This window comes from Labrus mixtus, chromosome 24, assembly GCF_963584025.1.
Source record: "Labrus mixtus chromosome 24, fLabMix1.1, whole genome shotgun sequence".
Lineage (NCBI taxonomy): Eukaryota > Metazoa > Chordata > Actinopteri > Labriformes > Labridae > Labrus > Labrus mixtus.
The window spans coordinates 13,505,367-13,517,866 of record NC_083635.1 but is presented as its reverse complement, the minus strand read 5'-3'; the positions used below and the strand labels follow the sequence as shown (position 1 = coordinate 13,517,866).

General features: G+C 46.4%; 2 protein-coding genes and 1 long non-coding RNA gene across 12 annotated transcripts in view; all 3 read left to right on the top strand.

Annotated features, from left to right (window-relative positions):
• The window catches only part of xdh (xanthine dehydrogenase), a 20,340-nt gene extending 8,047 nt beyond the window's left edge, over positions 1-12,293 (top strand). Inside the window, exons 6-35 of one of the 3 annotated variants that reach the window (XM_061032694.1) lie at positions 41-102; positions 223-315; positions 864-944; positions 1,340-1,484; positions 1,573-1,665; positions 1,748-1,899; positions 2,459-2,552; positions 3,263-3,372; positions 3,509-3,693; positions 3,773-3,935; positions 4,013-4,102; positions 4,255-4,424; positions 4,510-4,636; positions 4,716-4,835; positions 4,964-5,060; positions 5,138-5,259; positions 6,931-7,064; positions 7,142-7,229; positions 8,319-8,405; positions 8,503-8,694; positions 8,774-8,919; positions 9,109-9,190; positions 9,562-9,657; positions 9,910-10,113; positions 10,206-10,258; positions 10,606-10,720; positions 10,866-10,931; positions 11,039-11,227; positions 11,308-11,475; positions 11,913-12,293. In XM_061032694.1, the coding sequence (XP_060888677.1) occupies positions 41-102; positions 223-315; positions 864-944; positions 1,340-1,484; positions 1,573-1,665; positions 1,748-1,899; positions 2,459-2,552; positions 3,263-3,372; positions 3,509-3,693; positions 3,773-3,935; positions 4,013-4,102; positions 4,255-4,424; positions 4,510-4,636; positions 4,716-4,835; positions 4,964-5,060; positions 5,138-5,259; positions 6,931-7,064; positions 7,142-7,229; positions 8,319-8,405; positions 8,503-8,694; positions 8,774-8,919; positions 9,109-9,190; positions 9,562-9,657; positions 9,910-10,113; positions 10,206-10,258; positions 10,606-10,720; positions 10,866-10,931; positions 11,039-11,227; positions 11,308-11,475; positions 11,913-11,963 (3,575 nt within the window). In that variant the 3' untranslated portion in view covers positions 11,964-12,293. Of the gene's footprint in view, positions 1-40; positions 103-222; positions 316-863; positions 945-1,339; positions 1,485-1,572; positions 1,666-1,747; positions 1,900-2,458; positions 2,553-3,262; positions 3,373-3,508; positions 3,694-3,772; positions 3,936-4,012; positions 4,103-4,254; positions 4,425-4,509; positions 4,637-4,715; positions 4,836-4,963; positions 5,061-5,137; positions 5,260-6,930; positions 7,065-7,141; positions 7,230-8,318; positions 8,406-8,502; positions 8,695-8,773; positions 8,920-9,108; positions 9,191-9,561; positions 9,658-9,909; positions 10,114-10,205; positions 10,259-10,605; positions 10,721-10,865; positions 10,932-11,038; positions 11,228-11,307; positions 11,496-11,675 lie in introns of all 3 variants that reach the window. The other 2 variants (XM_061032695.1, XM_061032697.1) reach the window with 2 other exon arrangements.
• On the top strand, positions 5,266-6,920 carry LOC132959579 (uncharacterized). 7 transcript variants are annotated; one of them, XR_009667042.1, is made up of 7 exons: positions 5,266-5,343; positions 5,456-5,539; positions 5,638-5,861; positions 5,904-6,113; positions 6,170-6,267; positions 6,309-6,364; positions 6,407-6,920. It is a non-coding gene; the product is annotated as an uncharacterized LOC132959579 (long non-coding RNA). The 7 variants fall into 7 exon arrangements; XR_009667040.1 differs by having other exon boundaries at positions 5,266-5,539; positions 5,638-5,665; positions 5,736-5,861; XR_009667039.1 differs by having other exon boundaries at positions 5,266-5,539; positions 5,638-5,707; positions 5,750-5,861.
• Positions 12,294-12,425: 132 nt separating the features above from the next.
• LOC132959578 (tetraspanin-7-like) overlaps positions 12,426-12,500 on the top strand; it is an 8,084-nt gene continuing 8,009 nt past the window's right edge. For both annotated transcript variants that reach the window (XM_061032703.1, XM_061032702.1), the window contains exon 1: positions 12,426-12,500. This exon is cut by the window's right edge. The gene's annotated coding sequence lies outside the window, so the exon portion shown is untranslated.

The window sequence follows — 12,500 nt, the reverse complement described above, 5'->3', positions numbered from 1 at the left end:
AACAAACATTTTGTGACTTCATCTGAATTCATTTATCCAGGTAATCTTTGTCGTTGCACTGGATACAGACCAATCCTGGAGGGATACAAGACGTTCACTGTGGTGAGAAACACACCTTATCTTACACCTGTTAATGTGGATTTATTCAGCGGTTCATGAATTAAACATCAAAGTATGACATCGTCTGAATGTCCGCAGTAACCTGCTCTGTTCTTCCTCCAGGATGGTGGCTGCTGCGGTGGCCGGGGACGGGAGAACGGCTGCTGTATGACCAATGGGAACGCAGCTGAGAAAAGCTCAAAGGAAGACAGCGATGTAAGTCTGAGTGTGTGTGGACTGATTTCAAACTTAAGATGTTCCTCTGCAGTTCAACGGAAATATAAATACAAACTTACTGAAGAGTCTGAAGGTTCCAAAACTCAGAAAACAGTCATATTTCAGCACAATTTATTTAAGACTGTTTGAGTGTTTGCATGATGTAATTGGATTAGTTGAGTGTGGCTAATGTTAGCAGTGTTAGCACCTTCAGCCTTCAGACCTCCCTGCAGGTTACCGTCCACGTGTCTGAGCTGAATGTGGTCACTCATTGTTTAGTTTAACCTGACTCAGTGACATATAACTTCCATTCTACAGATCCAAACACTGACAAACCGCTCATGACCATTAACCAGAGCTACAACCAGTCTATGGCTACAGCCCCGCCTAGTGCTCGATGGCTGCGTTGCAGTTTGAGAAAGACATTTGACCGGCTCTGAGGGCCAGCATATAATAATAGAAATAATTAGTTTACCTGGGAGTAATTCCAGTGCTAGAATCTTTAATGCTTTTGACTGTAAACTTTGTTTTTTGTTTCTGTTTTGCAGGAAGCAACGTCTCTTTTTAATCCAGCAGACTTCACTCCGTTTGATCCAACACAGGAGGTCATCTTCCCCCCTGAGCTCATGGTGAACAGATAAACACAATCACACACAATCACACAGCCGTGGTGACATGGCCTAAATGAGATCTGAAGGTCAAAATTAGCTTATTTCAAAATATTCATCTCTGATATAAATCAGGACATCATCAGCGTACAGCCGAATATGGAGGCTTTTTTTCAGACTTTAGATGAAAACTCCATCAATACTGAACATGCATACATGAAACATACATCATTAGATACAGAGTGACCTCCTCTTTCTTATTACAAACTACATTCATCAGTGAGATCAACTTTAAGTCCATAAATCTGCTTAGAACCCAGAAAAAACTCTGGAGCTATCCGTCGAATCATCAGGTTTTCTGATCTAATCCAGTGATAGTTGCTACCTTCTTATTTTTTGTCCTTCCTCTCGTCCAGTCGCTCTCTAAAGATCACAGCTCAGGCTTGCTTTGTTTCCGTGGCGACCGGGCATCGTGGCTGCAGCCTGGCAGTCTGGACGAGTTTCTGCGTCTGAAGTGGGAACATCCAGACGCCAGAGTGGTGGTGGGCAACACTGAAGTGGGTCAGTAAGCCCCTCACCAACACATTCATTCATTGGTTCATTCATTCATTCATTCTGTCACTTGGTTACTGTGTTTGTTTGTTTTTAGGTATTGAGGTGAAGTTTAAGAACATGGTGTATCCGGTCATCTTGGCTCCAGCGTTCATCCCTGAACTGAACGACGTGTCACACACAGAGGACGGTGAGTACTACTTGATATAAAAGGTTAAAATATGACTTAAATATTAAGTTTCAGGCTCTTTCTTGTATTTGTTTCTCTTCAGGTGTAGTTTTTGGTGCAGCGTGCACGCTCAGCCACATGGGGGCGGTGCTTAAGGAGGCGGTAGAAACTCTTCCTCCTCATCAGACAGAAGTCTTCCTCGCCATCCTCGAACAGCTGCGCTGGTTCGCTGGACTGCAGATACGAAACGTAGCGGTGAGTAGCACAAAGTGAGGCAGTAACAGCCACTCAAGATATTTAACAAAGCACTGTGGGGAGTTCAAAGAGCGTGGGAGATCAGAGTTTTACCAGAGTAAAGACCTCTGAGGGAACATACAGAGCTGCTGGGTAGTTCACTTGTTTTTTGCAAATTGGAGCGTGTGTAGTTCAAGGACCCTGTAAAGCAGAGTAAACTTTGAACCAGTACTCAACCAGTGATGAGTTCAGGAACATGGGAATACTCTAGACTCTAGATCACAGTTTGCAGAGAAAGTGTGTAGTTCAGGGACACTGGAAAGTTGCAGAACATCTATTGGAGTTCAAGAAAGTTTGAGGACAGCTTTTTCCAGGACATACACAGAGCCTGTGAGTAGTTCAAGGTGCCAGGGAGATCACAGTGCCCAGAGTTAAACAGAAACTACAGCTGTCTGGTTCAGCTCTGACTGTGGATTAAAGTCAATCAAACACTAAACATGTTTCCACACGTCATTAAAGGACAGTAAGGTTCATAAAATCATCAAGGTGTAAAACAATAATGTTGTTTTATTGTTTTCAGGCTGTTGGAGGAAACATCATGACAGCCAGCCCCATCTCAGACCTCAACCCTGTTTTTATGGCAGCAGGCTGCAGACTCACACTGATGGACAAAGGTACACACACACACACACACACACACACACACACACACACTCACATAAAGTTATTTACCTTGGGTTATTCCAGGAATAAGTTTCATCAGAGCTTTTTTTTACTGAGGTCAGAGTTTGTTGATAAGCTGAACACACACACACACACACACACACACACACACACACACACACACACACACACACACACACTGACTCTGGATCAGTTTCATTTTCACGTCTTTACTCCGACCACTTCTTTATTTTAGTTTTAAATTGAACGTCTCTTCAGTGTGCACTTCATTTTGAAAGTTACGACACTGAATGGTGCTTTGCAGAAAACGGCATTTGAGAACTCATCATCATGATGTGTTCACTTGCTCCATGATGGTCAGGAGGCGTTCAGGTGCCCTAAAGTCCAAAGTAGACTGCTGGGTCACTGCCTGTAAACAATCATTAAAGAAGTTTATATCTCAGCTTGTGTTGAATAAAGTTTAGGTTCAGAGTGCTAGATTAAGACTGTGTCATTTTTGTCCATTTAACTTGACTAGTTCCAAAATATCCTACAGCACATGAAGGCAACACCACGATTAGACTGAAGACTGAAGTGAAGATTATTGTTGATTTCTGACATTCTGACATTTTTTTTACTGTTGTTTGTGAGCAAACCAAGTACACAAATATGACCTCATGACCTTGGTGCTGACCTTTAACCTTTGACCTCCGACCCTCAGACGGCAGCCGTGTGGTTCAGATGGACGACGGTTTCTTCACGGGTTACAGGAAGACGGTTCTGCGACCGCAGGAGATCCTGCTGTCCATAGAGATCCCCTACAGTAAGAAGGTAGATACAGCGTCACCCTGGAAACCACTGCCTGTCACCTAGCAACCACTGCCTGTCACCTAGCAACAACAGAGAGAGACATACATCCGTCAACGTTCAGACTGACGTTTGTGTTTTCCTGTTTCTCCGTCTTCAGTTTCAGTTAGTCTCCGCCTTCAAACAGTCCCCTCGTCGTGAGGATGACATCAGCATCGTCACCGCGGCGATGAGCGTCACTTTCACCCCTGGGACTGACGTTGTTAAGGACTTGAGGCTGAGCTACGGCGGAATGGCGGCAACCACGGTGCTGGCCAAGAAAACGGCGAACGGGCTTCTGGGAAGGTAACAAAAACAGATTTCAAATAAATTTCAAAGTAAAAGTCTGAGGAAGGATACAGTAACTCTGTGTGATGTCATCCAGGCACTGGGGGGAGGAGCTTCTGCAGGAGGCCTGTTCCCTATTGGCCGAGGAGATGACCCTTGACCCCTCTGCACCTGGCGGCATGGTGACGTACCGGAGAACTTTGACCCTCAGCCTCTTCTACAAGTTCTACCTGACGGTGCTGCAGAAGCTCCGCCTACAGGTGAGTGAACACTCAGGTTGTTTTTCATATCGTTGTTTACAAACTGTTATTTTAATTCTCCATGTTTTTATTCTCAGGGTGTGACTGTGGACGACGTCTCCTCAGACTGTCTGAGCGCTGCAGAGATTTATCATCCAGAGTCTCCGTCCAGTGTTCAGGTGTACCAGGTAAGTGACTGGTTGTCATGGTTACATAAATAACTGTTAAAACAAACTATTAAAGTCCAATCAATAATATTCAACAAAAACTAAAATGATGAAAAACCTCAATGTGAGGAGAAGCTGAAAACATCCCACCGTACCTGTCCTGTCACCTTCAGGCTGTACCTGAGGGGCGGAGCCAGGATGACTCAGTGGGGCGTCCCATGATGCATCTGTCGGCTCTGAAGCAGGCGACGGGCGAGGCGGTTTACTGCGACGATGTGCCGCTGTATGAGAACGAGCTTTACTTGGCGCTCATAACCAGCTCAAAGGCACACGCTAACATCCTGTAAGACACACACCTGTACAACACACCTTTACAACACACACACACACACACAGCTGCTGTCTGTCTGACCAGGTGTGTGTCTCAGCTCCGTAGACGCCTCTGCAGCAGAGAAGATGCCCGGCGTGGTCACCTGTCTGTTTGCTGAAGACATCCCCGGCTGTAACGCCACCGGGCCAATCGAGTATGACGAGACTGTCCTTGCCCACCGCCAGGTGTGTTTATGTTTGACTTATCAACCAATCATGGGGCTCTGTCAGATCCAGGTGTTTGACTTTTCCCTCCTCTCTGCAGGTGACCTCTGTGGGTCACATCATCGGCGCCGTGGTGGCCGACACACAGCTCCACGCTCAGAGAGCAGCCAAAGCTGTGAGAGTTCAGTACGAAGAGCTGCAGCCAATCATCACCATCCAGGTGAGACCAGCAACATCTGGGCACACCTGTGTCCATGTTCCAGCTCACATATTAGCTGCAGTTAGCCTAGCTACCTGCAAAAGTAGTAAGAATATAAAAAAAACAGATTTTGTTTGTCTGATTGACAGGAAGCCATCGCTGCCAAGTCCTTCTATCAGCCAATCAGAACCATCCAGAAGGGAGACCTGGAGGCGGGGTTTAAACAGGCCGACCACATCCTGGAGGGTAGGCTGTGGCTGCCTCATTATTCCAGGTGATACTGATGGATCTCATCATTGATTGGTTATTGGTTCATTTGACAGGTGAGATACACATCGGAGGTCAGGAACATTTCTACCTGGAGACAAACGTCACGCTGGCTGTTCCCCGAGAAGAAGGAGAGATGGAGCTCTTTGTGTCTACTCAGTCTGCCTCCAAAACACAGGTAACAAACTACAGGTAACAAACTACAGGTAACAGAGTACAGGTAACAGAGTACAGGTAACAAACTACAGGTAACAGAGTACAGGTAACAGAGTACAGGTAACAAACTACAGGTTAGAGAGTACAGGTAACAGAGTACAGGTAACAAACTACAGGTAATAAACTACAGGTAACAGAGTACAGGTAACAGAGTACAGGTAACAAACTACAGGTAACAGAGTACAGGTAACAAACTACAGGTAACAGAGTACAGGTAACAGAGTACAGGTAACAAACTACAGGTTAGAGAGTACAGGTAACAGAGTACAGGTAACAAACTACAGGTAATAAACTACAGGTAACAGAGTACAGGTAACAGACTACAGGTAACAAACTACAGGTAACAGAGTACAGGTAACAAACTACAGGTAACAAACTACAGGTAACAGAGTACAGGTAACAGAGTACAGGTAACAAACTACATGTAACAAACTACAGGTAACAGAGTACAGGTAACAAACTACAGGTAACAGAGTACAGGTAACAGAGTACAGATAACAAACTACAGGTAACAAACTACAGGTAACAGAGTACAGGTAACAAACTACAGGTAACAGAGTACAGGTAACAGAGTACAGATAACAAACTACAGGTAACAAACTACAGGTAACAAACTACAGGTAACAGAGTACAGGTAACAGAGTACAGGTAACAGAGTACAGGTAACAAACTACAGGTAACAAACTACAGGTAACAGAGTACAGGTAACAGAGTACAGGTAACAGAGTACAGGTAACAAACTACAGGTAACAGAGTACAGGTAACAAACTACAGGTAACAGAGTACAGGTAACAAACTACAGGTAACAGAGTACAGGTAACAGACTACAGGTAACAGAGTACAGATAACAAACTACAGGTAACAAACTACAGGTAACAAACTACAGGTAACAGAGTACAGGTAACAGAGTACAGATAACAAACTACAGGTAACAAACTACAGGTAACAAACTACAGGTAACAGAGTACAGGTAACAGAGTACAGGTAACAGAGTACAGGTAAAAACTACAGGTAACAAACTACAGGTAACAGAGTACAGGTAACAAACTACAGGTAACAGAGTACAGGTAACAGAGTACAGATAACAAACTACAGGTAACAAACTACAGGTAACAAACTACAGGTAACAGAGTACAGGTAACAGAGTACAGGTAACAGAGTACAGGTAACAAACTACAGGTAACAGAGTACAGGTAACAGAGTACAGGTAACAGAGTACAGGTAACAAACTACAGGTAACAGAGTACAGGTAACAAACTACAGGTAACAGAGTACAGGTAACAAACTACAGGTAACAGAGTACAGGTAACAGACTACAGGTAACAGAGTACAGATAACAAACTACAGGTAACAAACTACAGGTAACAAACTACAGGTAACAGAGTACAGATAACAAACTACAGGTAACAAACTACAGGTAACAAACTACAGGTAACAGAGTACAGATAACAAACTACAGGTAACAAACTACAGGTAACAGAGTACAGGTAACAAACTACAGGTAACAGAGTACAGGTAACAAGTGTGTGTGTGTGTGTGTGTGTGTGTGTGTGTGTGTGTGTGTGTGTGTGTGTGTGTGTGTGTGTGTGTGTGTGTGTGTGTGTGTGTGTGTGTGTGTGTGTGTTGGTGACAGTCCCTGGTGGCGAAGGCGTTGGGCGTCCCTGCTAACAGGGTGGTGGTCCGGGTGAAGAGGATGGGCGGGGGTTTCGGGGGGAAGGAGAGCCGGACCACCATTTTGTCGACTGTTGTCGCCGTGGCAGCAAACAAGTAGGTCGGGCAGCCATCTTTAAATAGAAATCTTAAATGAAAGTGAAATAAGTAACCGTCCTGTTGTCGCTGTTCAGGCTGAAGAGACCTGTGAGGTGCATGTTGGACAGAGACGAGGACATGATGATCACAGGAGGGAGACACCCCTTCTATGGAAAATACAAGGTGAGACAACGCCCCCTGCTGGACGGGGAGAGTAAAGACAGACAAAAAGGATTTCCTCTGATTCTGCATTCAGAACAGAAGTAGAGGGGCTTTATCATCTCCTCTTTTGTTCACTACTCATCTTCCTCTTCCTCTTCTTCCTCTTCCTCCTCTTCCTCCTCCCCTCTCCTCTCTCTCCTCTCTCTTCCTCTCCTCTCCTCTCCTCTCTCCTCCTCTTCCTCCTCTCCTCTCCTCCTCTCCTCTTCTCTCCTCTCCCTCCTCCTCTCCTCTCCTCTCCTCTCCTCTCCTCTCCTCTTCCTCCTCTCCTCTCCTCTCCCCTCCTCCTCTCCTCTTCCTCCTCTCCTCTCCTCTTCCTCCTCCCCTCTCCTCTCTCTCCTCTCTCTTCCTCTCCTCTCCTCTCCTCTCTCCTCCTCTTCCTCCTCTCCTCTCCTCTCCTGCTCTCCTCTTCTCTCCTCTCCTCTCCCTCCTCTTCCTCCTCTCCTCTCCTCTCCTCTCCTCTCCTCTCCTCTCCTCCTCTCTCTCCTCCTCTCCTCTCCTCTCCTCTCCTCTCCTCTCCTCTCCTCTCTCCTCCTCTCCTCTCCTCTTCTCTCCTCTCCTCTCCCTCCTCTTCCTCCTCTTCCTCCTCTCCTCTCCTCTCCTTTTCCTCCTCCTCTCCTCTCCTCTTCCTCCTCTCCTCTCCTCTCCTCTTCCTCCTCTCTCCTCCTCTCCTCCCCTCCCCTCCCCTCTCCTCTCTCTCCTCTCCTCTCCTCTCCTCCTCTTCTCTCCTCTCCTCTCCTCTCCTCTCTCCTCCTCTCCTCTCCTCTCCTCTCCTCTCCTCTACTCCTCTCCTCTCTCCTCCTCTCCTCTCCTCTTCTATCCTCTCTCCTCCTCTCCTTTCCTCTCCTCTCCTCTCCTCTCTCCTCCTCTCCTCTCTCCTCTCCTCTCTCCTCTCCTCCTCTCCTCTCCTCTCCTCTCCTCTCCTCTCTCCTCCTCTCCTCTCTCCTCTCCTCTCCTCTCCTCCTCTCCTCTCCTCTCCTCTCCTCTCCTCTCCTCTCCTCTCTCCTCCTCTCCTCTCCTCTCTCCTCCTCTCCTCTCCTCTCCTCCTCTCAGGTTGGATTTCTGAACAGTGGGAAGGTTGTGTCTCTTGACGTGTCGTACTACAGTAATGTTGGAAACTCGATGGACCTCTCTCAGTCAGTGAGTGTTTCTACTTTGATCAGAGTTTCCTTCGTCTCTTCGATGATGAAGATGATGATGATGAAGATGATGATGTCACCTGTGCTCCCCTGTCAAGGTCATGGAGCGCGCTCTGTTCCACATGGAGAACTCGTACAGCGTGGCGAACGTGCGTGGGCGTGGCTTCCTGTGCCGCACCAACCTCCCGTCCAACACGGCGTTCAGGGGCTTCGGGGGGCCGCAGGGCATGATGGTCACTGAGAGCTGGATGACGGACGTGGCTCAGAGTCTGTGCCGGCCGGCTGAGCAGGTACGCAGGTGAACGAGTACAAACAGACATAATGAACAGGTGAACCAGCAGTGTCCAATCAGAGATCGCTCCCCTACAGGTGCGGCGCCTGAACCTGTATGTGGAAGGAGAGTCGACGCCGTACAACCAGATCCTGGATCAGATCACTCTGGACCGCTGCTGGGACGAGTGCCTGACCCGCTCTGGATACCAGGAACGACGAGCCGCTGTCGACGTTTACAACAGGTACAAACAGACGAGTAAAGAGAAGAGCGGTTTGAAAACATCCAGACGTTCATATTTATTATTTGATCTAGAAAGAGTTCAAACTGACAAATGAGAACATGTTGAGTTCCATAAAAGGTAAAAACATGAATGAACAGATGCAACACACGGCATGAAATCCTCTTCTTCTTGTGTTTTTGTTTTTTTCAGTCAGAACCGGTGGACCAAACGAGGCCTCGCCATCGTCCCCACCAAGTTTGGAATCAGCTTCACCGCCGTCTTCCTCAACCAGGTCGGATCCAAAACTCATTTATATAGCACCTTTCAGACAAATTAAATTGCAGTTCAAAGTGTTTTTCAAGAGTGCAGAAAAGTTATTGACAAAAAGCAGTTTATAAAATCATTGAGAGACTAATGTACACCAACAAGAATTTAAAAAAATATATAAAAATTAAAAAATAAAATACGACACATAAAAGCAATAAGATATTAAAATTAATACATAAGAGAAGAATATTTAAAATTGTAGTAGGATAAGAAAGACAAAACAATAATGTTAAGATTTGAATTTCTATAAAGCACTTTCTAAAAGCCAGACTGAATAAATGAGTTTTAAGACCGCGTTTAAAAATCTCAATATTCTCGGTTTGTGTTTGTGTGCAGGCTGGAGCTCTGGTTCATATCTACACTGACGGCTCGGTGCTGCTGACTCACGGGGGGACGGAGATGGGACAGGGTCTACACACCAAGATGGTCCAGGTACCTCAGCCTTTAAATACTACACAATACAAGCACACTTAGCACCATCTAGTGGCCACTAGAAGAACTGCAGGTGAATGCTGAGACATGGATTTGAATGGTCCAGATCAACCCCAGAAACTGTGTCAGGAGGCGTTCACAAACAAAGTGTGTGTGTGTGTGTGTGTGTGTGTGTGTGTGTGTGTGTGTGTGTGTGTGTGTGTGTGTGTGTGTGTGTGTGTGTGTGTGTGTGTGTGTGTGTGTGTGTCTCAGGTAGCGAGCAGGGTCCTGGGTATCCCCTGTTCAAAGATCCACATCTCAGAGACCAGCACCAACACAGTCCCTAACACCAGCCCCACCGCCGCCTCCGCCTCCTCAGACCTCAACGGAGGCGCCGTGCAGAACGCCTGCGAGACTCTCAACCAACGTCTGCAACCGTACAAGTCCAAGAACCCCAAAGGATCATGGGAGGACTGGGTGAGCATGAGGAGATGACTTGCTGCAGCATACTCTAACACTTGATCTGCAGCTCTGAAAGGTGTGACTCAGCACGTCTCTGTGTGTTTCAGGTGAGGGCGGCGTATTTCGACAGAGTCAACCTGAGTACAAACGGCTTTTACAAGTGAGTTCACAGAGAGCGCTGGTAATGAGATCTGTTATATTCATCATTAATGATGTCAGTCTGGGACTCCTGTTGAGGAGCGCTCTCGAAAACCTCCCTATGTATCTGATACCAGCGTCAGTGAAATCCCTCATTTCATCCTCGGCCTGAAACGCTTCATTTCAGCTACTGTCTCTTTAAGGCCCGCCTCCCCACGTGCACACTCTCCTCTGATTGGCCAGCTCTCTTTGCAGTCACAGGGAAATATGAGTGAGCTATGGGTGGGCGTGTCCTTGAAAGAGCTATTTTGTTTTTAAATATGGATCGGCAGAACAGATCTCCTTTAAGTGTTTCCTGTTTCTGATCAGGACTCCAGATCTCGGCTACGACTTTGAAACCAACTCGGGCCGAGCGTTTAACTACTTCAGCTACGGCGTGGCCTGTTCAGAGGTGGAGGTCGACTGTCTGACCGGAGCTCACAAGGTAAATCAAATGTTGGTGGTGTCCCACAGAGAACAGTTTGAGGCCCACTGTTGTTTATTATATTCTTAAATAACCTCAGAATGTCTGTATTATTCTCCTCTATGTCGATGATACCTTCTTAAATCTTAACGTGTTTGTGTTGTAGAACCTGAGTACAACCATCGTGATGGACGTCGGTCACAGTCTGAACCCCGCGATAGACATCGGGCAGGTGAGGGCGCCCTCCCTCAGAGTCCATTAAAAACCCTTAAACATAATAATGAAATACCCTGTGACCCCCCTGTAGCGCCCCCATCAGGTCTTACTTTGTGTCCTCAGGTGGAGGGGGCCTTCATGCAGGGTCTGGGTCTCTTCACTCTGGAGGAGCTTCATTACTCCCCTCAGGGGGTCCTCCTCACGCGGGGTCCCGGTTCCTATAAGATCCCTGCGTTTGGCGACATTCCTGCCCAGCTGACCGTGTCGCTGCTGCGAGACGCTCCGAACCAGAAGGCCGTGTTCGCCTCCAAGGTGGAAACTCAGAGAACATTTTGACAAACTGCTCAGATTAAACACGGAGGAGTTCATGTTACGATTTGTCATCCTCTCAGGCTGTTGGCGAGCCTCCTCTCTTTCTGGCGGCGTCCGTTTTCTACGCCATCAAAGACGCCATCAGCGCTTCCCGGGCGGAGACAGGAATCAGTGGTCCCTTCAGGTTGGATAGCCCCGCCTCCGCCGAGAGGATCCGCAACGCCTGCGCTGACAGATTCACCAAACTGGTATGAAATCGTTCAGTTAGGTCTGAAATCGTTCAGTTAGATCTGAAATCGTTCAGTTAGGTCTGAAATCGTTCAGTTAGGTCTGAAATCGTTCAGTTAGATCTGAAATCGTTCAGTTAGGTCTGAAATCGTTCAGTTAGATCTGAAATCGTTCAGTTAGGTCTGAAATCGTTCAGTTAGATCTGAAATCGTTCAGTTAGGTCTGAAATCATCATGGCTTCATTCTTTGAAGGACGATGTGTAGAGATTTCTTCACGTCTGCATCACATAATTCTCCGTCAGTGTTTCTCTCAAAGCTTAAAGAAAAGATGCTGAAACATTTTCTACAGTTTGAATAACCTTTATTTAAACAGTTTGAATAACCTTTATTTAAACAGTTTGAATAACCTTTATTTAAACGGAGAAGTGGTGAACACTGTGTGGTGTTTCTGTTGCAGTGTCCGCCTGCAGAGCCCGGTTCCTTCACGCCCTGGTCCGTTCAGGTCTGAGACGTCATCACAGCTGAGTCATCGTTTATAAAGAGACCTTTTTATCTCTGCTGGATCTCAGTAAACGTTTTATTATGTCCTTCAATCTCTCAGATAATTCTTCATGTGTCTTTGTTATGCAGCATTCAGGGAATGAAACATGATTTCATTTTTACACTGTAAAAAAAGATTTTTAAATCCAGTTTGAGTCGTCTGCAGCTTCTCAGACACTCGGACTAATGAACCCAAAATGTGAATCAATGAACGGAAAGGTGATTTCCTGCTTTTTAAAATCCTGTTTTATAAAATGATTGTTTCTGTGTAAAAGAAATAAAACTCTCTGGACTTTCACTTGTTGCTTCATGTTCGAGTCAGTCAACATCCTGGAGACGGCCCTGCATCAAAACTCAAAGAAAGTCTTCTGAATTCTCCAGGAATAAAGAATAACTAAAGAATAAAGTTTAAAGGGGGGTTGTCGGGGGGTTGTCGGGGCGTGTTCGGGCGCTGACGGGGACGTGCCGCAGCAGGTCGGCTCACTGACGATCACCTCTGTGTTAA